This window comes from Aptenodytes patagonicus, chromosome Z, assembly GCF_965638725.1.
Source record: "Aptenodytes patagonicus chromosome Z, bAptPat1.pri.cur, whole genome shotgun sequence".
Lineage (NCBI taxonomy): Eukaryota > Metazoa > Chordata > Aves > Sphenisciformes > Spheniscidae > Aptenodytes > Aptenodytes patagonicus.
In genome coordinates this window covers 22,917,270-22,943,651 of record NC_134982.1, presented here as the reverse complement: position 1 = coordinate 22,943,651, position 26,382 = coordinate 22,917,270, and the positions used below count along the sequence as shown (strand labels likewise).

Sequence of the window (26,382 nt, the reverse complement as noted above, 5' to 3'; positions counted from 1 at the left end):
AGCGTTACGCAACACATTTTCATTCATTAATAGATCTCAATTAGTACCAACACTCAAAAGCAACAAAACAATCCTTAATTTAGGAAGATTTCTCATATCAAACATTCCATTATCAGACTGTATCTATTTAAATACACAAATAATGCATGCAGTTATAACATTGTGCTATTTTTCTTTCCAGGTATAACAAGCATTTGAATGCATGGTTTTATAGGAGCTATCAACCTTCCTTCTTTCTAATAAATGTCAGGACTACAAATCTTTTTCAGTTTAAGCCTAAATAAAACTTGCTGACACAAAGACTGGATACCATTTTCCAACTAACTACAGGTAAATTCATTTTAACATCTCTAATGAGCTGCATTAGAAAATCATTATTAAAGATTCCTTCACTGCTATGTAGCTAAGGGAGAAATGCAGTAACAAAATTTACTAAAATCTCTTTATAGCCATAAGATGAAGTTAGTTAGCTTTAATATATAAAATTCCCTCTGTGCAAATCCATTTCTGAAATATTCTATATAAAGCACAGCTCAAGATACATTACAAGATTAAAAGCAAAGAAACATCATCTGAATTGAGTATACTTTAGTATATTGTACTTTAGCATCCAATAGTTTTATCAGTCTTTCAAAAGCAATACCTTTTTCTAATAATTCACCTGACCACTCCTCAGTCTTTGGGGAGAATAATGGGAGGACTAATATATTTAACCCCCCACCAGTTTTCAGGTGGTTCTCTTTCAGACAGAAAATTTTAAAAGCCTTTCAATTTTTTATAAGGGATCAACAATATTTTGAGCATCCAACACAAGGTTCAAAAAAATACCAACACCTCATAACTCAGGCATAAGAGAAATTCATGGTAACAATTAAAGGAAGAATGAATGTATACAAAAATATAACCAGTGATTTACTACTGAGTTAGCACTAATTTTAACAAAATCCAAGTAAATGATATCTTGAAATTAAGATGTTTTGCATTCTCTTTGAAAAATGCAGTCAGTGTATTTAGCAATGGAAAAGCTCTCCCACATTTCTTTGCGCTCTCCCTTACACTTTTAGTCAATGCAGGTTTAAATTACTAAACAGATTTATACCACAGTTAAATATTTGTTGATGGAAACAAGGCAGGTAGGTGCGTTACTACATACTATTTGAACACCATATGCACACATGCATACACATAATTAAAAAGTGTCCAGTGACAGTTATAGCTGGAAAAGGCTTCCACATGAACACTCCCATTCCCTACACTAACAAAACAAAATGCCCTCACCATTGTCAGCCAAGATGCTTTAAACCTAGTAAAGTAGAGAAGGTAACATGTATGTACTGAGTGCAACCAAAACATGCTTCCCTGCTCCCCAAAGCTTTGGCAAAATGAATCATTGCCTCCATTTCAAACTAATTATGCTGCTGCTTCTAATTTTATCTGGATGGCACTTCCTGCATTCCATACTCATTGTAATGCTACTTTCGTCTAAAAGGAATTTTGCAAGATAGCTGGACATTTCCTACCTTGAGACCCTCGCATTCTTTCATCAGCACTCATTTGCGTTCTCATTAGTATGCATGAGATTTTCATTGAACTTCAAGACTCCTACTGGAACATAACGCACTGTAATGAGCGTAAAAGTGAGCATGCAAATTAAGACTCCCATTAATCACTAAATGTTACCAGGAAAGGAGAAAAAAAAAAAAAAGGACTAGGACTAGATGGGCAATAAAATGCCGCATGAAGCATGCAATCTCATGAATCTCTATAGGTATGTAAAATTACTGATCTCCTCTCAGGAGCACTATTGACATGTCCCGAGGAGGTAAATTACACAATTCTACAGTAGGTGAACATTCAGAAATAACATTACAGAAAGGTTATCTGTTGTGTGCATCCATATTGCCTAGGGAAAAGACAAGTATGCACTCCCACTTTGTAGTAAAACAGAAAAGGCTTTACCTAAACAAAACCAGGTAATATTTGTATTGTGTATATGGATTACGTTTAAATTCAAAACTACAGTAGAAAAGGAAACACACTTTTGGATTTTTAAAACTAAAATCGACTTAATTTTCTGTGTACAAATAGCTAACACTAAGACTAAGGAGAACAGAAGGGATTATGATTCTATTCTTCTAATATTGAGCATATTTCAGTTTTACAAAAGCCTTAATGGACATTCAGAACTTTTGTAAAATTCTGAATTTTTACAATTCTTTTACAAGGTCTGAGAATTTAGGAAATTTAATCCTGTGGAGCACTTAAAACTAACATCTTCAGGAGAAAAATTCCAGGCAAACCCTTCAGGAGTAAGCCCTTGGCCCTGTATTCAGTAAACTCTCAGGACTAATACACAAACATCCTCTCCGGACTCTGAGAAACAGCTTCCACAGATTGAGTCTCTGATCTGGAGGATTGGTTTATCTACTTGCTTTATAGCTTTCTACTTGGTCTTGGTTACCTTATTACATGTTTGTAACTTGGTAAACACGACACCAAAATAAGCCCCTTAGTTTACCAGCTGTCCAGGCTGAGTATCTTAGATACACAATGAGATTTAACTCAGACCCTCTTCAAATTTCACTACAGTCTGCTCCCACCCCTTAAACAATCCCTTGTCCCTGATTTTGTGCAAGTTTCCTCAGACAACTCATGCCCTTAAGTATTTCCAGGGACAGTGCTTTTATTCATTTCGGTCACAAGAGGTTTCTTTTCTAGTCACACAACGTGATGTAGGGAAACAAGGAGAGGGAAAGGGTGCTGGGATGACTGCTTTTAGATCAGGTGGCCACTAAGGATTATCCACAAGTGAAAAAACAGAGTCCTGGCAGAACAAAGACAGCACAGGTGAAAGCAGTTCTCTGCAGATCCCAAGAAAAAGGAGAGGAAATAAGGCAACAGAAACTTTAGCACAGTCCTTAAAGTGAAAAGCCTGAGAAGGCTAGGCAAGGAGACTGCTAGTGCTGAACCAGCCAAAACTGAAGCAGAGAGGCCGCAGATGTCAAAGTGCATACACAGGATTTGGAGGGAAGGCCCCTGGAGATGTAAGCATCTGCCCAGCGGACAGGATTTAGAACACTAAAAAAAAAATTTCCAAGAGTAAAGAGAAAACAGAAGTGAGAAATATTGTATAGCCTTCTAAACTTATACTCATCTTTTACTGTTCAGAGAAAACAGCAAGTATTTTAGAAATCCTTCTGCAAAGTCTCAGGCTATTTGCTGGAATGATCAGCATCCACAACAGCATGAATTATAAAGTGAACACCCACAGAAAGAATGCATTGGGAAATTTTCAAGAGTCTGGACAGAAGATACAGAGTGAAAGTTCAGCACAGGTCTTGTGGGCCTGGTAAACTTCTAGACCAATCTTAAAAGAGGAAAAAATAGGGACAGAATTGTAACGAGCCTTCCAGTAAAGTGTGTCTTAAAACTTTGATTAAACTGTTCCCACTCAGATAACTGGCTTCTATAGTATTATCTGAACTCTCTACTCTTTCCATTCTTTCCCATATTTTACTGAGAATTTTTCATTTTACAGGAGGCAGTAAAGAAGTAGTAATGAACTGAACTTCAGAGCATCCCACATCCCCAGTTCACACCCCAATAGAGCAAAGGCAAAATAGTTCTCTGAACAGCCTCTATACCCACAGCAGAAGTACCAGTTTTGGCTTTTCAAAATTATGTTATACTTCTACAAAACTGTTCGTAATGTTTAAATTAGCATTAGACAAAAAAATACAGGTTAGCCTTTTTTGTGGAATTCCCATACTTTGTCAGAAACATGCACTACACACCCATCCTGCTTAAGGAATGCACAGGGGAAAAAAAGATGCATGTGTCTTTTCTTTCTGTTTCTAGAGAAATTCAGTACTTAAGAGGAAAAGGCTGTTACCTATCTGCATGCCGTAAATTTTCCTTTTCTCTGTGAATTCCTCCTATTTGCTGCTGACAAAATCACAAAGAAAAAAAATGCAGTTACAAAGATGAGGAAGTTAAGCATTAAAGTGCAGCTCATAAAAATGGGACTGGCCAGTTGTCTTTTCTTCTTTAAAACAAACCTGAATAAAGATGCCTTGACTTGCAAAAGTGCAGGTCTGGCAGCTGCATCTTTTTAAGCAAGCCATACTGCAAGGTACCTGACCCTTGACTCCAAGGTCCCCATAGTGGTGCTTGCCAAAAGCATCCTTCCAAACAGCTGTACCCTCCCATGAACCACACTGTCAAGTCACATGGATTTGTGCTAAGGTTTGTGAAGAAAGATAATAGCGCAGGCTTATTAGTGCTACACCAATTCCAGCAGTCCTAAGGAACAGGTTCATATAGGAAGTTGGTTGAACCAGTCCAAGACCCTTTGTGAAAGGGTGATTAGCCCACACCCATCTGAGGCAGTCTGACTGTCCATGTTGTTTCCTGTTAATTCCAGACAAGTGCACGCAGAGACGACTGGATTGCATTCTGACTCTTAAAAGGCAGCAGCAGGTCTTAGATGAGAACTCATTCACAGCAGAGCAGAGTTACCTGAGGCTTTATATACACTCCTCAGTGCTTGTGGTGCAGAGTGATTGCATGACAGTCACACAGACCTAAGACGACCAGCAGTGGCTGGAGAACATTTGGATGAGGACGTATACCTTAAGAAAGTTGGATTAGGTAGATACCCATTCAAACACCAGATGATTTAATAAGGACAAGCCTACCAGGCTGCCGCTCTCCTTCAGAAGATCGCTATCTCAGACTCAAAGAACCAGAAGCAACTAGATTAAGACTTGCCAGCCAACTGTGGGTACTGCGGCAGTAGAAGACAGAAGCTGATGAGGCAGTGGTTTTGCCACACTTGGCAAATGCTGCTAATAGGGTTGAAACACCTTTGAGAAGCTTTTAGCTGTTAATACTAGCCTTAGTTGACCACCAAAAAAATCCCAGGAATCATGTAATGACAGTGATAAAATGCAAGATGGGAACATTTGATATTTCTCTACTGACTCCATGAAGGGATATAATGGGACCAAAGTTTTTGCTTAGCTCAGTATCATCACCCTCAGGGGTCAACAGTGAGCGCAAAGGGAAGAGAATGAGGTAAAGTAAGTATATTGCGGTATTTGCTCAAAACACACTGTAGCCTCCATTAATTTGCAGGTCACTGACAAATTAAAACACAGTAATGTCTATACATTCTGTGTAAAGAATTCTTCCACAAATTCTTTTAATCACTTTTTGAACTCATGCAAACTCCCAGCAAGCAGAATATTCAATGACAAGGAATTCCACAGTTTACCTACATACTGCTTAAAATTTAAGCTTGTTTGCTTTAAACCTACCAACTTCTGGGAGATGCCTAGATATTAATTCTCCCCAAAAAGCATGCTGAATGATGGGTAGACTCCATCTACTATTTCAGTGGTTCCTTGCTTACGCTATAGAGTCCTGGATTTTAAGCCACATTTAACCCCACACTTGGCTCGAGCTCCTAGAGCCTCAAGGACCAACATACACTCCCTCTCTGCTTTCTCTCCTTCTCCAAGGGCTGCTCAGCTAATCCTAAGGAACTTCTCTAACCTCCCTGAATTTCTTTCTATGTCCCAAATTTTCAGACAAAATTTTCACCAGTAGCAGTGGGAAAAAATGGTTAATCATTAACAGGTTCTCCAACTCCCTACGAGACTGTGCAAGGATGAGTACAGGAAACCAAATACCACCATAACAAAAAAAAAGCCCCATCACTGTGCCACCAACAATTGAACTGACCTAGAAATTAACACTGCAGTGAAGGCATAATTAGGAATTTTAACACATTTAGTTTTGGTTATTCTATCAGATCCCCCTCAGGCACAAATATTTTCACATTTAATAGGAGAAAGTCATGATCATACAGGCTTTATTTACATTTTTATTAAGTACTGATTTCCTAAACATTATTTATCCTATTTGTAAAGGGGTTACTTCAAGAATTCATAATAACTATGCAGTTAAACAAAAGCCTGCATTACTCAAAATGAAAGATAACAGACAACCTAGTCAGGCTTTCCATTAAAAATACTGAATCTACATTCAATGGCAAAATTATCTTGAAATAAACCCAAAATATTCAGGATTTACCTTCCCATTCTGTTGGAAAGTCACCCATTTCATACTGATATGCTTGACGATTTATTGCTTCTACAAATCTTCTTTCTGGTATAATCTGCCCTACAGGAAAAAAAAAGAAAAAAGAAAAAAGGCAGTTAAATATATTTCTATGTAATATTTAAATTGCTGATCATGTTACTGTTTTGAAAGAACTGTACTTATTCACACAAGTGCAATGATGTCTACAGGATAAAAACGAAGGATTAAAATACTGAGAAAATGATTACCATCTAGATGTCAATTTGAAATGCTATGTTTCAGTAACTTTAACAAAAGCTTGCATGTTCTACAGTTGACTTGGATTATTAATGATAAATATATTTCAACCCAAGTTATCCACCTTAGTGTATCCCTCCCTTTGAGAATGCTTCTCTGAAGAACTGTCATTAAGTTTTCTATCAACTGTTTTTTCCTTCACCTGGATATCTTCCACACCATTGCTGGTGAGGGATCAGAAACTTGATGCTGTTCTCGAGTCAAAAACCAGCACTGAAAGTTCACTGGTTAGCTTTGCAAAGTGGTCAGGCTACATCATCTCCAATCACTGGCAACTGCTCTGTGCATGTGAGCCTTTTCACATATGCTTGCAAACTAAGTATTTTCTATGTTAAAAAAACAAAAACCAGTAGGCAGCTCCCTGATAGGGAACATTCAGTATATTGAAAGGGGAGCCAGTGTGGAGAATCTGGATCTACATCCCACCCACAGATTCTACTGCTGCCAAAGAGAAAGAATTAAGGTTGAACCAGTGATGTAGCACACAGCAGACTGTCCGATATCATGCTACCATACAGAGAAAAAGTATTTTAATTTGCTTTTTAAATTAGCAGGTACTGGAAAAATGTGCAAGTTCCCCATCCCTCACAGGGCAAAAAAAACTAACATTCCCCAGGCTTTTTCTCCCAGCTTTTTCCCTTCCTGGGAGGCTGATATGGAAAAATTTGACATTTTGAGGAAACAAAGAAATATCTGCATAAAATATTTTCTTTCATAATGATGTGATTAATGCAGTTTATTCCTTCAGTGTGCTTTCAACAAGTATTTCAAATGAAGTTATTTAAAAACTGATAGCAGTCAGGAGTTACAATTCACCCATCTCTGGTTAATAGCTAAACTGCATACTATTGTTCATTATTAAGTATTGAATACAGTAAAATAAGAACTTGTATAGAAACTGCAATTCCTTTTCTAAGTACCTTCTTTAGCTTTATAATATTTCTTTTTATTTTTAAGCAATGCAACAATTTTTACTGTTTCAGATATGCCATCAGGCAAAGAAAATAGTGGAACATACTTTCATCTCCAAGATTAGATATTTTTAATCAGTGTTGAAAGATACATGATTTATACTTATTTGTTTTATAAGTACACAGTTCCTATATGCTTAAGATATTATACTTCATACACTTGCTTTAAAATAATTTCCTTTCAACAATAGTGTGGATAATTCCATTTCTCAAACTCTTTATCTACAAAGCAAAACAAAAATACAGAATTAATTTCTTCCCATACAGCAGATCTCCAGAAAAGCTGAAGACCTACCTAATTAGGTCTGATCCTATCTAAGTCTCAGAATTAACACTCTTCTCCATTGTTGGAAAGTCACTAGATTTTACTGTTAGCACAGCACCTTTTAAAAAACTGTCCATAACGTGAGTCCTACGCAGGTAGAACAGTCTGAGTAAACTGACATAAGCAAAAGTAACAAAGAAGTGTATTTTTCTACCTGCTACCACAACTTGTTATTGATGTTATACCTTTATGAATTTCCAAATGAAACATTTTTAACTAATCTACTTTTAACAAAATACACCACTTTTTATTCTGCTGCAAGCTTTCGTAACACCTGTGTAAAAAAAAAAAATCATTCTCCAGATCCCACTGTCAAATCACACTGTAGAGCCAAACTCAGAAAATTATTTCCCAAGGATGTTATTTTGAAGAATCATCACACAGTAGTGCTGTTGGCTTGTAAGCCTCTCTGCATTTGTGATGCACACACGACACCAATTACCTTCAACTATCTGATTTGCCTTGTCCCCTCCCCTAGGTTTCTTTTGGAAGACCACCACTGACAAATTATTTACATAGACTTTTCTATTGAAGATCACACTGAGGCCTCTTTAGATGTAATTAAAACCTTTTACAGTTTAGAGAAGTGTTTTTTCATACTAAAGATATTGACTATTTTGCTTCATATTGATTAATTCATTCCCACGTTTTCAAATAAATACTGTGGTGTTTGCTACTGCAACTCAAGAAACTTCACTTGTAAGTGTATACATGTGAAGTAATTACAAATAGCAATGTAAGAACCAGTATTTACAGTTTTAAATTTAAAATTAACCTCATTTTCATGTGACCACTAGATCTTAGAAACATAGAAGAACCATTAATACTTCAAGTTGGGATTATATAAAACACAACATATCCAAAGAACGACAGCCAATAACTCATAAAACAAAAAGAAGATTACTTCTGAAAGAATTTAACAGATGTACAGAACACTCACGTAGAATACTCAGATATAACATCATTTACACAAAACACTGAAGTAGCCAAAATTTGCAACTTTGCAGGAGTTACAAGCAGGGAAAATGGCCAATTAGTCTAAGTAATGGACAGATCTTTCAGCAAGTGATACAGTATTTACACATTTTAGATTTATAAACTTTCTTACTGTACGTGTTTTCTCTAAGCCTTTCTGTCACAGTCTATCTGAAAGTCAGTGTGTGATGACTGAAGTGAACTTGTATAAAAGCCTGAAAACAAAAGTATTTAACAGAAGTTAGGCAGCCTACCGGCATGAGAAAGGGGTAGCCAAAGCCAGCAAGGGAAATAGTAGGTGAAATCTGAAGGGGTAGCAAATGACTTAATGAATTATCTTCTAAACTTCTACAGCCCTACCTATAGACTATGAAGCCTAGAAACTAAGTTATAGTTCCACAACAAAAACATCGTTAACTGTAGATATGCACAGATGTTATAAAATGAATATGTTGTCTGCTTCTTCTAAGGAAGAGCCCCTCTTCCACAGATAAAACATCCTAGTTGTTTCCACTGCAGTCACTAAATCTGATATATCCACATTTGCATTAAGAAAAACCCATTGAAGAACCTTCCAGATCAAAATTAAGTTAAATAATGAATAATCCCAAACTTGCGTTGTTCTATAACCAAATTATTATTCTTCCCATATCGGTTTCTTAAAACAATATATATATATACTGTTCTAAAGATCTCCAGCAGCCCTAGATTCATTTTCATGAATATTACCTGGAGTACTGTGTTCAGGTCTGGGGCCCCCAGTGTGAGAAGGACATGGACCTGTTGGAGCGAGCCCAGAGGAGGGCCACAAAGATGATCAGAGGTCTGGAACACCTCTCCTGTGAAGACAGGTTGAGAGAGTTGGGGTTGTTCAGCCTGGAGAAGGCTCCGGGAAGACCTTATAGCAGCCTTCCAGTACCTGAAAGGGGGCCTACAAGAAAGCTGGAGAGGGATTGTTTACAAGGGCATGTAGTGATGGGACAAGGGGTAATGGCTTTAAACTGAAATAGGATAGATTTAGATTAGATATTAGCAAGAAATTCTTTACTGTGAGGGTGGTGAGGCACTGGAACAGGTTGCCCAGAGAAGCTGTGGATGCCCCATTCCTGGAAGTGTTCAAGGCCAGGCTGGATGGGACTTTGAGCAACCTGGTGTAATGGAAGGTGTCCCTGCCCATGGCAGGCAGGCTGGAACTAGATGATCTTTAAGGTCCCTTCCAACCCAAACCATTCTGTGATCCTATGAATTATGAGCTGCTGAGCAGTCAACATATATTCACCTACATCTGTATCATAAATATACAAGAAAAGGCATTCTATGTTCTGTATTTTCTTTTTAGGAGTGACAAATTTAATGATCTGAAAATGCTGAACCTGTAACTTCCCGAGGGATCAGAGCCCACAGCTTTTATATATGTTCACACAAACCTTATATTTTGAGAGCCTGGTGTATCTGAAACTGTGGCAGTTAACTCAAGTAAAAACATCTTTTATTGCAGTTTGTCTAAGAAGCAAGTTCCTTCAGCGGACAGAGATTTAAAAAACCTCTGCTAAATGCCCATTGTCATTCTAGTCCCCAAGCCCTGTTCATATGGCAGCAGGATGCACCAACACCAGTTCCCGTTCCCTCCTCACTGGAAAGCCTTGTGCCTTCTACCTCATCAAAGCAGCACGAAGCCCAACAGATCCTACACCTTTACAAGGAACCACTGTTTCGTAAATGAATCTGCAATAGGCTTCCTAGAAATATGCAACATTACATTCATTCTTTTTGCAACAAAACTGTAAATGATACTAGTACAAATGCCACTTCCTTGGAGAGCTGATGGATGCTCGGTGCTTCTGGCATGCGGAAGCTTTCTCCCAACTGTTCTTTTGGTTTGTTTTGGTCTATCAGATTCAAGAAACAGTTTTCTACCAATTACTGTCAAAATGTGAATAAATCCAGGAATGAAGTACTGAATATTTTCTGTAAATGTATGAAAAACGGCTTAAAATGGGGATTTAGCATGTATAAAGGGAATTTAGCGAGCCAATAAAAAGATACAATAACTTGTACTCGATAAATAAAAACATAATGCAGGAAGATAAACAAAAAGGCAGTCATGCAGGGAAGAGGAATGGGCAAATGACAGCAAGGGTATGAATTGTAAATGAAATGAAGAGAAAGTTACAGCTGTGGAGAACATCAATTAAGCAATATGACCCAACACAGCAGTGTTACAGTCTGGTTTGGATGATTAATTATATTTCAATTATAAATCATTTGCAAACGCTCGTTTGCTATCTCCATTTTTTTCAGGATAAATGGAATTATTACAGCTAGCTGCACACACTCTCAAGGAGCTGTTTTTTAGTAAGTTTTAATAAATTTTACAAAAGGATTACTGTTTGAGATTTGCAAAGAAAATTGTCTTACACAAGGTGTGAACACAGTTACAGCTAATACTGTGGATAGCACTTGAAGGATTAAAGAATACTAGTACTGCTATTTTATTGTGTTTGCTTTTCATTGCAGAGTATAGGGGAGAATACTCATGTATTTCAGCCACAGTCAACACAAGAGTGCAACTTCTGAAGAAAAGGAAGGTTAGCTAAAGAAACTTGTCCTTTGACATATATTATCCATTTCACATACACACATATCCTACAGACACTTCTTTTAAACAGCATTAAAAATTATTCTTTATCCTACAATTTATGCTACTCATTTTATCATATAAATTACAAAATTATCCTTTGAAGCTGCACTTGCACTATTCGTATACTCTAAGACAGAGCATTTTAAGTACATAAGAGAAGGTGTATGTACATAAACCCCACCTAGTCTTTTCACTAACAGAAGTCTCACAAACACAGATGAAAAAGTGGGATGCAGATACATCAATATAACACAAATAAAACTCCTACTGTAGTTAAGTTGCTTGTTCTCACATATAAAGCAATTACACAAAAAGTCTTGCAAAGTTCACATCTGAGCAAGATGTGAACAGAGGTCCTAGTATTTCAGACACAACAGGTGCAGGTGGCCCCCTCTGAATGTGCCAACGTGGCTCTCAAGTTGGTGGTGTGGTTGGAAATCTGAGTAGAACAAGACTGAGCTCCTGACCCCCTCTGCAAATGTCACAGTCAACTCAGGAGACATGCTGAATGTGTATATTCTGTTCAAAAAAGCCTCTCAGTTCATCCAGCAGGTGAAATGCTACTCTTCATGGGTTAAAATACAGCTTTGGGAAGAAAACAAGAAATACCGTTGTGAAAGCTCAAGGCAAAAGGCAGGGCAGGGAGAGATGGGGGGCAGGGAATACCAGAAAACAGGGCCTAAACATGATGCGGTCCTCACAGAACACCACCTGTGGGACCCTGGCAGTCCGTCTCACATTTTTAGCTGGGGTGATGACCACCAAAACGCTGTTTTCAAAGGGAGGCTGATAAAGGGAACAGGTTAGCATGGATTCGGAGGGACAGCCCGCTAGGCAGGACAAGGCCTGACAGGGATCTCAGGAAAGAACAAGAGCTCTTCCTTGGGAGAAGAGGAAGCAATTTTAATACGACAGGACAAGTGACTACAGCACGACCCTGAACGCACAAATGGTTTGCGGGGACGTCCACTAAGTGTAGCCTACTAGAGAAACACTGTACAGCTTCAAGGAAATAAAATACCTAACAAAGACTGAAATAAGTGTAGACAATTGTAGAGTCTGCCAGGGTTGCCAAAAGAGAAAACATTTTCCATTTCATCACACAGCTGGGTCTAACAGAAAGTTTTATACTTTTATAAATAACCTCGTGGCAAAGATATGTCTTGTGAGATGAGGCAGTCGGGATCGACACAACCAGGTAAAGTGGCAACAGGGACTCCTTTCCTTCAGCTCTCAGATAAAGCAACCTAAAGGGCTGTGAAGGCGTAGACACCGACACGACAAATTATGTCATTCCACAGCATCCGAGTGCGCACAGACGGCCACTGCTGCCTAGCTGAGAACACAACCACAGGCCTGCAGGGCTGAAGAACAGAATCTTGCAACCGTCTTCTGCATCTAGATATTTTATTCATGTTTTACATAAAACAATACTGCAGTTTCTTTTTGAAAATGCAGACCTTTCACTTGGACTGAGCTTTAAACAATTCTAAAGAATCACATTTGAGATGAAACAAAAATTGGTATTGGAACAAAATGAAGAACATGAACATTGCCTGACCTGGGAAAGAAGCATGTACATTGAACTCATAACCCAAAATGCTATCACAAAAATTTTCTGTGCTTCAAAATACCAGTATTATGTAGCATGTACATATTGCAGCAGTGAGTTCAAATAGAAGTATGTTATCAACACTTATTTCCAACTTGAAAATTTAACTTTTTACTCAGATAAACTAACTGAATTTGAATACCTTACCCCATAAGCAAATCAAGTCTCACTTTCACTATAAGACAGAAAAAATATTACTGAAGAGGGCTTAAAGACAACTCCATACCTATAATACTATGATAGGGGTATACATCTTGAATCCAAAACTGTCATCTCAGTTCTAAAAAACAGAGGAAATGCACCATCCTTTGTGTTTTATATTAATTATTATAATAGCATTTGACCCTCGGGATCCTTGAGAAGAAGCTGGGTAGACAGTTAACATGGATGGATGTCAAAAACATCCACGCAATTTTACTCTTCTATCCTAATTTGTTTAAAAGGTATGAGAGCTGAAAGGGGATGCTTAAAATGAGATATCTAAAAAAGGGTGTACACTAGTTTAGAAACAGCTTTCTAAACATATTTCTGACTTACTAGTTTGACACGACATATGGGTGCAGTAAGATTTTTCATGTTCATCAGTCATTGTATTTTGATTTACTTTCAAGTTTGCTTATATTTACAATAAATTTCTGGTATGCTTTTTCACATATTATATACGTATGTTACATAAATTATTCAGTATTTATTAAAAAGGTATTGAAGTAAAAAATAGGAAATAGATTGCAAGCAAAATTAGTAATATACTTTCCAAAAGAATGCTATACTAATGCTTATAGGAGCTTAATTACCATTGTTCAGGTTAGTATGTACTTTTATAGCTTTTAATATTTGAAGTTTGCAAAATGTCATATTTCATTATATATAGAAATAAAAAAATACTTACTTCATTAGAGTTCTAAGAAAAACAAGTATTTCAAAGGTAACTGGTACTTTTTTAAAACTAAATTAAACAATACTTACCAGAAAGTACAACAATTTAGTGGATTAATATTAGCAACGTGGAATCATTTCTCTTTCAACAGCTGAAAATTTTTGCCTGATTTAACTCTTACTTTACATTGTTAGGTTACTTTTAAACCTCTGCTTCAAAAGTTTGTTTCTTTAAGCTGACCAGTGTGTACCCATTAGTTAAAGTATTTTCCAATAACACTGATTCGGGGAAAAAAAAAAACCAAAACATTTTAGCTGGTTTTGGTAAGCTCAGAGTGGTGTAGGTGGTGAAGAAGAAAAAAAACTTCACATAGCCAAAGTACTGCAGCAATGTCTGATCTGCTTTCAAAGCTACTTTAAGCAGGAAAAGGATAAATTGGAACAGCAGGGACCAAGGACTACCTGAAAGTCAATGCTTTTTAGACCCGAGTCAACTCATTAATTTATTTTTCTACTCAAATCTCAAGAGTTTCTGTGGTCACTTCACAAGTTAGAAAAACAAATGTACATGCAAAAAGCAACATGCAGTCCCCACTTAACAGTTTTTCCTGCTTTCTACTTCCACAGTTCCAGCTTAACTAAGCAAATTTTAGACTAAACAGCAAATACTGAGGTCTATGTGCTTTCACAGTATGTAAGTACCTAATCATTAAGTATTTAAATACTCAGTTGTGTGCCCATTGATTTTAGAGTATTTTGCTGTTACTACAAGCTAAAGCACCAAGTACAACTATTGTAGCCAGTATGTACATATAAAGGTTTCTATGTGAAAGCATTTATGCTGATGCCAGTGAAAGAAAAGAAGAAAGACTGCCTTTGGACTGCAATCTTTAGACTTGCATAGCTTCTAATAACCATAATACAAGTGTTTGATACATGGAGTTTATGATCACTGAAAGAACAAGCTGATACCTACAATCAAATAATTTCATTTCCAGGTATGTTAAAGACATGTAGGTTCCTAAGCTGTATTTTAATTTTTAGAAGTAAAATTAAAGATAGTTGTTTTACTACATTTTACCAATTTAATTTCTAAAATGTAAACTCTCAGAAATAATGACATTCATAGATATTATTACAAAGTTATTCAATTAATCTCATTAGAATTCTAACTCATTTCTTTCTGGTTTGAGTAGCTAAGATATGTAATCTCCGTGTTTTTATATTAAGATATCACACAAGTTCTTTCATTCTTAAATGTCTCCATATACTAAGAAACCTTACTGATACCAAGACTACATGACTTGTGTCTCACCGTACTAAAGTACAACTCTCTGCTGTCCAGCTACGGAGAACTCCCTTAACAGTTTCTGGAACATTTAGGTGTCTACTGACTTCAAAATTTATTTTTGTTGACCTTCCTTAGCTTGCAAGACATGATGGAACTGCAGCATAGGATGGCACAAATGCAGACTACTATGAGGAAAAGGCTTCTGAACACAACTCAGTGGGTACAGCTGCCTTGCTATGCGTTGGGAGTTGCATGCATAAATCTCTAACACCGAGATGAAAGAAAACACCTACACATTAAACTTTCCCAGTCTTAAGATGCACAGGTATCTTGAAACAAAGGTATTAAGGGAGTTAGAATCTCTCAAGGATGATAATAATGATTCTGCTTCTATCAAAAAAGAAGACACTTCAAAAATATTTAACCTTCCCCTGCCCATTCCTTCCATGAAAACATAAACAGACGGTAATATACAAAACCTTCTAAACAAAAGATAAATCTGTTCAATTTTATTATACTATTTGTCTCAATGACATTTCTTGCTAATTGTTTTGACAACATGGACTTGTTTTTGTGAATGCATGTTTGCTTTTTAAATTATCAACGTAATGAGAGTTGTTACTCAGAAAAAAAAACATATGCAGATCTTGCACATCCTCTCCTATCTGTGTGTGTGAATGAATGAGAGGGAGCACTGCCAGAGATGAGATGAGATTTTCACCCCTAATAAAGACAACCTACTTTTGCACATTTCGGTATCATTCATTTTCTATCCTGAGAATTTATTATAAAATCAAATTACTCGTATGATAAACCTTCTATAATTACCAGTAAGAGTCTTATTTTTCAATTTAAGGACACTTTTGATTTGCAGTTGCATTTTACATACTGTACAGATGACTAAACATATATTTAAATACCAAGTTCAGACATTTTTAGTTCAAATCAATTAAACTGAGAAATCATCCCCTTCTGGCTGCCTATATTTTTCTTTAATCCTGGTCAGTGTAGGACCTTATTATAAGTAATTTGCTACTATAAGGCTGAGGAAAAAATGCTAGCCTCACAATTTTTGTCATTTTTCCCCCACTTCCCCTGCAGGCTGCTACTGTTGATGGCCTTTATGGAAATATAAATTCAATCAGCAGCTGCAAATTTCACGAGATGTCCATCTTCATGCTGAATTTCTAACTGAGTGTCAAAACAATCTGTGGATTTCTCCGTGATGAAACACACTTTGAATTGTAAATTTCTGCAATTTTCTTATGTTAGAATTTGAGCTGCACTAAAATAGAGCTAGCCCAGGTACAGTGCCTACCAGCTTGAGACAGGTAATTTTCCCCCTCATTATCTCTAGCATTGAAAGGGTTAAATAACAACCATTGAAAAATGACCTGGTTTTTTACATAAAAATAAATTACATTTTCTATTCTTTTTAGTAGTAGAATAAGATAGAAAGGCCTTCAATATATTCTAAATGCTCTCAAATCAGTTATTTGAACCCGCTATTCATTTTACAGTATTTTGCAGTGATAAAACCCCAGAAATTAGCTGCAATAAAACTTAAAGAATTTCCTATAGTGTCAAAATGGTGCAATATTCAAGGAGAGCAAGTTCAGTTCACAGACAGTTTGTTTCTTCTAAATCTTGACTTACATTAAATGTTGACAGAAATGAGAAAATATATACATAAATGACTAAAATTGAAACTTTTAGTTTCAATTTCAACTTTTAGTTCAAACAAACAGTTAGCTGTTCTCTGAATACAGTAAAGCAAAATACAATTTCTGATTCAATTACTGTTTCTTACAGTAGCTTAGAAAGCACACACAGCCTATCAGGTATATTATAGCAGCTCAAGTATTTTGCTTTAGAAAAATATTTGTTTCTCACTTCTGTAGACACTAACATGAAATATGTAAAACAATACCACTTCTATTTGCAAGCAAACTAAATGGTCTGTTGATTACACATTCTTCTCACCTCCTTTCCATATATAAAAATACCGTTCACAAAGAGAAATTCACTGATAAAGACAATATATCTATTCATGTAGTTAAAAACTGGCTGTTTTTCTATTTGTTTTCTCCTCTCCAGGGATAAATAACTGGGGTGGGGTAGGTGGAGGGCTTACTGAATGTACTTTACTAACACTGAAAAGAATTATTCTGTTTTGGATGTTTCAATACAAATACCATTATTCCAAACCACAAGACTGTCTTTCAGTTTACAGAAGAATTCAATAGGGCATCTTCTTTTTTTACACCAAACCTTCAGTTAATTCTCAGAATGAGGAAAGAAACCTAGAAATGAGCAGCTACAGAATAATTCCCTTACAGAAGACTTTCAATGTACTGAGGTTTTATCACTCTTAATGTGCCACTACAGCATTTCTTTGGTCAAGCCCCTCCACCCGCTCTTGGTTATCTGCATTGAATTCTCTTTTGTGTGAACTGGAATGACCTGAGAGTTGATTGTATTTCCAAACTCTCAAAACAAACTGATCTGTACAATTTCCCAAAAATCTGGTTCAATTTCATGTAAATATGACCTACTTATTAAAAAAAAAAACCAAACAACATATGAGAGAACTAGTCTATGTAGAAAATCCAGTTTGTCTCAAAAAAAGGCCCAAGGAGAGAATGCTGGCCTGCAGCTGCAGAGGGGACCTACACTAGAGTCAGGTGAAATCTTATGCTCTGGCAAATAAGCAGGTCAGAGGGGCAAGTCACTCAGACAAAACTACTGGGCTCCCTTTTAAACCACACTTATTAAACTGACCCTTATAAACTCGCTATTACTAGAATGCAAGTTCCCTGCTCAGCATGACAAAAAAACCCCAAGTTTGCTCAAAACGTTATTTCAACAGATCTCTGGTTTTGCTTCACTAAGTCACAACATCCCAAATCAAATAATGCAAGGACTTTATTTTGGTTTCACATGGTCATATATTTATTAGCTTTAACAGCAAAACAAAAGCACACACCAATCTCTTCTGTAATGCCAGTAATTTTATATAGTAAAGCAGGTGTTCTGTAACACACACACAGTTTCCAGTCACAAGTTTTAGCATCTGAGTATAGCTACAGATTCTGCTAGGGTAGATGGCAAGATTGTATTATAATAGCTGAATGTATTAGAATAGCTTTCATTATAACAGCTGCTTGAATATTGCACTATTCGGTTACATTTATCTGTGGAGCCTGCCAGAAAGGAAGGGAGGCATAACAAGAAAATCTGGTTCTATTTCTCAAAATATCCAGAGTACTACTGATAGATCTCACTGTAATATATGTGAAGGACAGGCACCAAGAATCCATCCTAACTGTACTAATACGCCATCAATGAGCACTTGTTCCTGTTCAGTTTTAGGGTTTAGCTTTGTCTCACATTATTTCAAAACCTCACCTCTATTTCTCTAAAGCAATTACTTCCATTTTATCCGTACCTTTCAAGTTCTAGGCCATGATGCTTTATTAAAGTGCAGAGTGTTGAAGCACTTCCAAAGGGAGCTGATTAAACTGCCATCTAACACATGAAAGTGCAGAATTTTCCAATTTCTGTGTGGACTCCAACATGCCAACTTCCAGGCTTCCTACCCAAACTGAAAACACCAACGTACTTTAAAACTTAGGCAAGAAAATGAAAATTGAAAACAGTGTTAATAAGCAACACAGAGCTGCACAAAAGAAAACTCACTGTAGTACAAATCCAACAAATGCAATCCCACAAAATCTAAGATGTGCTACATATTTCTTCAGTGCCATCTTCTGGCACCATAGTTACAGCTACTAAACAAGTGTGATTTCTTTTCTTCCTTCCAATACAACCTTGAAAGTCGTTAGCATATCAATTACATATATATGTTTAACAAGAACAGTAAACTTATGCACTTGAAAAGAGCCCTAATCCTGAGTGAAACAGTTTTAGAATTTTGTGTTATGTAAAAAGTTGTATTAGTAGGGGAATTCAGTCATCTGTGGATATAAAAAAAATGCATCAAGCAGTAACGTCACAAGTCAGGTAAGCCTAGAATGACACTAAACTTGCATTTTGGCAAGTTGTCACAAGTATTACAAATAAACAAAAATTGTAATTTTTATGGCATTAAGGTACACCACCTGCAGATTGTATTGGCCTCCTTCCAGATGCCCCCAAACTCACATATTTATGATTGAAATACTCAACTTCTGACTCAGAACTGAAGATATGTTTCTGGGCTCAAAAGTTGGCCTGTTTATTTTTTCTGAAAATGTAATTGGTTGTTTTAATAAAAATACTGCCTTCCACCTACAAACCTTGCCCTGCTCATCTCTTAACGATCATGGCTAAAATGTCACCACAATATTTTCCTTGGCTTTTCTACTCAATAGCCAATAATATTAAACAGTTGATTTAGCTTTGCTTTTAATTTAATAACACCTCTCGCACACACATGCGCAGAAGTTCATGAAGATTTCCTTTTTCTCATCTTCTTCCTAAGGCAACTGGAAAAGTTTGTAAATGGCAAGACATCTAACAAGGTTTTGCTTAGAAAGGTTGGTAGCACTACCACCTTGTGAAGCTGATTTTTGTTTTAAAATACAGCATAATCATTGACAGTATTTTAAGTGGGCAAAGCCAAAAGTGAAGTGAATAATAAACAAAAGGGCTTGATTTCGCTCTTTGTAACTGTCAATTACTTTCTCATTAAAGGTATTTTGTAACATGACAATCTCTAAGTAAGGTAATCATTCCACTTACAAAACTCTAAAAATGCCGTCTTAAAAATTGACATGAAGTTTAACCAAGCCTTGTAATGCAAATAATAAATAGTTTTCAAAACAGAAAATAAACACTGGTTAAAACTACATTATTTGCAGGACTGTCAGTTAATTCACCATATGGCATAAAGGATATGCCCTCTCTGGGAACATTAACTTTCAAGCTTTCTACATGGTCTCCATCATTTATGGCATGTTAACAAGGAAACGTGGGAGTGATACAGAGAGAACAGCTTAACACTGCAACAGCAGCAAGCTGTCCAGTGGGATATCCTTGTACTTGAACGCTCTCAGGAAGAGCTTGTGGAAAAGCACTTGGACACTAGCAAGAATGGAGAAAAAGAAACAACATTACAACTTCTTCACTGAAAGGGTTATAAAGCACTGGACCAGGCTGCCCAGGGAAGTGGTGGAGTCACCATCCCCGGAGGTATTTGAAAGACATGTAGATGTGGCACTTAGGGACATGGTTTAGTGGTGGACTTTGCAGTGCTAGGTTAATGGTTGGACTTGATGATCTTAAAGGTCTTTTCCAACCTAAATGATTCTATGATTCGAACTTGAAAACCCTTTCCTTTTGGACACAGCTTGGTTCTTATGTGCTTGCGTTTTCATCTCCCTTCCGCTTTTATTTCTTTCAATGGCCTCTCCTTTTCCGTTGCCCATAGGGGAGGAGGAAACAGAATAAGAGTGCTTCCATCAGCTGCTGGATCCATAGACAAAAATTGTCATATTAACCAAGTAAAGCCCTAGTGAAATTAAAAGGTGAATGGAAATGCTTGTTTTATTCCTCAGGAAAAAGACTGAAACATTTCTAGAATTCTATAGGCATTGCTTGGATAATGTCATCTATAATAACATTGCATCACCCCAATATACACAAGATTTATCCTTTAAAAGAAAACATGGTCAATCTCCAGTCTCTCAAAAATAGTTCTCAGTATAATATTAATTTGTGTGCATGTTTCTGTAAAAGCTTGCGTTCCAGAACTGTTGCAGCCTTCGCAAAACAATATAAATAATCATGTTACTCAGTGATATCCAATATCATTATCTATGATAGCCTTAAAAGCCTCATCTGGAGTGAGGCTATGCTAGTTAATAATCAGGCACATATCCTTTTTCTGTGATACTACACATTAAGTCTCATTTTCAAATATTTTCCACCAATGAGATATCAACAATAAGATTTATAATCATTAAAAAAATCCCAAATAGGCTGTGTGCACAACATGGGAGTTCTGAACAGCTTTGATGTAACAGGAAGAAGACAAACACTAAACTTAATTTTTAGGTATCTGCCATCAAATCCTAGCCTTCTGTGCTCACCAATATTTACAACTGCATTCCTAATCCCTCCTAAAAGTAGGAGAAGTTTCAATGGTTGTTTCATAAACCTGTCTTTCTTTCACTTGCTACTTCAAAGATTAGTCCAAACACCTTTCTGTTATTCTCCTATTTTCTCTTAATGGAGAGAAAACACAAACCACCACCACAAAACTGTTTCACAGTTGCTTCAAATGACAGCGCATCTCCTCTACACAAACTTCCCTCCCTGGAGTGCAGGAGTCTCATAGAATTTGGCAGTCAACAATGCACACAGAGATGTTAAAGGCTCTCTAAATGGAATTGCTCTTGTAAACTGCATCACAAATAGCCGGCTCAGAGTACTGCCCTGATGAAAAACTATAGAAAAACAGAAATTTGGGACTTCCTTGTACAGATTCTTCCATCCAAGGCTTTCCACACGTTGGGGACAGCAAAAGAGTGAGGGATGGAAGATCCACCCTATTTTTTGGAAGCTGGCCATGGAAAGGGTAGCTATACAAACACTTCACATCAGGATGTCCCATGTATGATACAGCCATAACTGAAATGTCAGACTAATTCAACACCATAACCCATACATTCATCGGACAAGGTGCCTTTTAATAGTTTTTTTTCTCCATTCTATTTTCTTTAGCACCTATTAAACATCTTTTAGGTATACTATCTAAATACTTATCAATATTGATACAGAGGAAACTACCAATTACTTTCATTTTAGTCCATTTTTTTGTTGCTTGTCAGATGCACACATACTATTTGTTAGGTCTTTAATGTTTCTCATACTTAAAATAAACTAATCCAAATATTCTAATGTGCAGTTTCTATTGTGCACTTTAAATATATTTTGCATTCTCTCTCCCATTTTATAACAAGTTGCAGGTTCTTCTTCTCTACAGAGCATTACTGTGCTTTAGTTCTCATTCATCGTCAGCAATTTATTACTCATCCACACTTACGCCAATCTTCAGATGCACCCAATAGCATCTTTCCTTTTGAGCCAGCTCCAGGTTCCTCTTTAATATTTTGGCCAACTTCCTTACGCTGTATCTTTTCCTAATGAGCAATGTCACCATTTTTTACTTAGCTCATTCTTCCATCTTTTCCCACCAGTTTAGTTCATTTAGTTGGACTACAGGTACATATCTCGTCACAGGCTCAAAAACAGAGTCAATGCATTCTTGAACCTCATCTCACAGAATTTCAGAGAAAGCAGCTGAAATGGCTCAATAAGTTACAGAAACATTTCAGAATTGCTGTATCCCACTCCCTCACTTACAAAATGCATCAGAACCCCATTATGCCAGTGTCAGTCCAAGTGCTTGCCATCCTATTCATGCAGACTATCAACTCTTGCCTAGAAATTAGCTCCTATAAACAGTTTCAATGTTATGAAGTCTTCTATTACATAAGATTTCAAGGTAACATAATTTTAAAGTGCTAACACTGTAAAAATATTAAATAGTGATATTATGATTTAACCTACTGTGTGAACTTTCACTACAGTAACATAAAGTAAGAGTTCAAGTCTGCCAATAACTCTTCAGAAATAAATTTGAACCTCTTTTGAAAAGGCTCACAATAAAGCAATATTCAGTAAATTAGAAACTTTGATCCGAGAATGCAAAATTATCTAAATTCACAGAAATATTGGCTTCGTCATCTGTGAGCTCCTTCAGCACGACAAAAGGCAAGCCACGGAACTTGCCTTGGGAAGCTACCCTGAGAAAAAGGAGCACACGCAGCTAATAGTGGTATGCCAGCTACAGATGAGCAGGGTATCCATAAAGGGGTAAAATGTTATTGCTACTTGTGAATTGTTACTAAAATTAAGCACAGTGGTTGCTATACTCTTCACAGGTTGAGGGTATGAAGGGGAAGTAAGTGGAAAATCTAGTGAATACTGCATACATATCATAACTTGCCTGGCCACTGCAGTGCCACAGAAATGACAGAAAAAAAATCTCATAATTTGAGACAGGTTGGTTTTAAGTACAGAATTAATTCTTTTTAATCAAAACTGTACCAAGAGACAACTGGGGAAGTGGCACAAAATTAAAAAAAATCAACAGATTATACTGTCAATTTTAGATACGATAATGTGCTTCAGAGACAAAACATTCTTCTACATGACAGTTGAACAGATGGAATTTCTCGGGTTTTATTAACTGGACCAATACTTAAAATATAATTCAAATTAAGCTGAAAGCTAGTCCCTTCTAAGAAGCAGGTGCACCATCCCCAAAACAATGAATTGAATGCTGCAGAGATTAGACTGACATTATTATATCACATTATACATTTATGCAATACTTCAAACTAAATGTTGAAGAAACAATAGGCATTAATGCACAGTGCATTAATGTGAGAAAAAATACACGTTCCATATTTGGTGGAGGGAAAAAAAAAACCACCTCTGCAGGGTAAGACTCTCCTAAATCTAAAATTCATATACATTTCTGTTCTCTTCCCCTCCTCTGCATTGTTTTATTGCTTCAAACAGCACTTATAAATGGACTGTTATAAATGGACTAAACCCTAAATACCAATCACCATCCAACATTTAAGCTCCCACTGAAAAGTGCTTTTTTTACCTTTTCAGTTTCTCTAAATCCATGTCTTTAACTATATTCACTACAAAGGAAAATCTCTGATCTGATCCAAGTCCTTGTCCTCTCTCACCTTATCTCCAATGTATACTTGTTTGGTTTTTCATTTTACTTCCTCTATATAGTCTGTCAACAATACTGCTTTCAAAAAAACCCCACCATAACCTTTCTTGCTATAGTTACATTTTCTCTATTACGCTACTTCATTGGCTTCCAGCTTTTTCTGGTGTGTCAGCATTTTGAACAGCAAGATGAGCTAGAAAGCTCCAGTGCACTACAGGGTTTGCAGCAATTGTTCTAACAGCTGCTCTCAGAAATATGTAACTAATAATTTTCTTGCAATACTTACAAGGCTACTGCCTCATGGCACTGGCTGTCCTTGATCCCCTCTTCTCTTTCTGTATTTCATCTCTGGAAACGCTGCAATCTTTGCAACACAAACATTCTTCAGACAAGTATTTCATAGTACAGAATGCCACAGCCTAATGCCAATCTCTCACTCTTGTTTCCGATACAAATTACTGCTAAGCACTCTCCATAGCTGTTTTGAGTTTACTATCAGGGTTCACCCATCTAATACACAAAACCAAATTCTTCTCTTCTAAGAATTTCAAGACTTGCCTCCTTCTGCCTTAAGATACCTCTCTCTCTCTCTGACACCTCCAAATAGATGCCTGATCTTTATATTAAAATCAGCATGTCTAAAACAGATCTTCTCCTCCTTCCTTCCCCCACAATCATGATGAAGAATGTCATCACTCTTCTTTCTTTCTGGTATTGTTTTATAATTGGAGCTCTCTTGTCCCTATACTCAGGCTCTCTCTCAAACGTATAGGTTCTTTCTGTGTAAGGCTTTTTCAATAAAATTTCCTGATTTTCCACACTGCTAAATCTGTCATCCAGGCTCAGTTACTATGACATCATTTTCTCTTGACTTGGCATATGCATCCTACCCTACTCATGAATTTATAATACTGCTGCAAAGATTGCTTTTCTAGTCAGAAACTGTGAGCACTTCAATTCTGTCTTTAGACCCTCCACAGGATCTCTGTTTTTCACTCTGGCTACAAGCTACTTCATTTTCAAACTCCTCTGCAAACTGTCCCCTTCTCCTCTGTCTTTCTATAGCCTGACACAGGTTGACTCCTATCACATACGGGTCTGTATCAATCAACCTAAATTTATTTTCTGCCTCCTTGGCTAGACAGGAGATCTCCATTAATATCCACAAGTTAATTTCAAAATTTTCCTCTACCTTCTATTTTGCCATGAAGTATAAAACAAAAACTTCAGCTACTCAGACTGCATTTTTGCTACTGAGGATGACCATTACTATCCATATTTATCTAGAGTACCTTTTCTTATGCATCAACTTTAAACACTTTGGATAAAGACTATCCTTCTGTCTAAATCACTAAGCAGGTACTCAGAGATGCAAGACTATGGTTTATGGCTCATAAGCGTAATACACTTAATAATAAAAAGAGCAATACCTGAAAATAAATTTAAACAACATGGATGGGAGAAATAGTGCTGCAATAGCCGGGAAGATAACATAAAACTATAGAGATGGCTCTTGTTCTTTGCCCATAACTACAGCAAATTTTGAAACAGTTTTACAGCAGGGTGTTTTCCTCCTATAAGGTCAACAATTTGAAATAACTGTATATAAACAAACACATTTCGCCACGCAGCAACTTAACTTCATTTTCCTCCTAATGTAATTCTTCTGTATTATTCCAGTTTCAGAAAGAGGTGCTTCTTTTTAACATTTGTTTGGTAGAATATGGGAGAAAGAAAACAGGTCTCTACAGATAATGAAACTGTAGTACAGAAGAAATGAAATATTTGAGATTTCCTAACTTTTTTTTAAAACACTTGAAGAGAGGAAGATACAGTAAAGGGGGTGCCAGAAACAATGACCAGGAATCATCACTCCTATTGCATTACACTGAGCAACGTCAGCGTAAGAGTAAAGATGCCTATAATCCACTTAGCAGCCTACATAAATCCACACCTGATCAATATGCAGAACATACGACCTGGTAGCTGTAATTTTAGCATTAAGTAATGCCTAACAATATTTCGTCTAGACTGTTTAATACATATATTCTGCCTAGCCAGCCAGGAAGCCAGCCACTGAAGCCATACCTGGTCTCAGGACATGCCTGCCAACAGAAGAAAAACAAACAAGAACATTTTTAAAGAAAGGTAGGTAAAATTTATTTCCTCAGCTCACACATCTATAAAGAGGGCCTGCATTTGCACTTTATACATCTGAACAGAACAAAGCATCACATCGAATTTGCCTTTGGCTTCCACTGTACAACTATCACAGATTATCAGTTTCTTATCTTCTAGCTCACAAGATTTATTTCCACTTAATTCTCCATTTACATTTAGTTAGTTGTACTCCTACTTCACGTTATGCCATACCTTCCTACTACAGAAAGATTTTCTTTGTGAACTCTGCACCCAGGGTAATACATCTACAAGGATCCAAGAACACTTGAGGAAGAGAAGACAATCCCTTTCAGCTCAAAAAAGGCCAGAGTCTGCAAGTTGATGAATTTTAATCACTACCTCTGGTA

At 36.7% G+C, this 26,382-nt stretch overlaps 1 protein-coding gene across 1 annotated transcript in view; it reads right to left on the bottom strand.

Annotated features, from left to right (window-relative positions):
• The window catches only part of NDUFAF2 (NADH:ubiquinone oxidoreductase complex assembly factor 2), a 65,206-nt gene that overhangs the window by 22,496 nt on the left and 16,328 nt on the right, over positions 1–26,382 (bottom strand). The window contains exon 2 of the mRNA XM_076361656.1: positions 6,097–6,186. Within this exon, the coding sequence (XP_076217771.1) occupies positions 6,097–6,186 (90 nt within the window). The remainder of the gene's footprint in view (positions 1–6,096; positions 6,187–26,382) is intronic.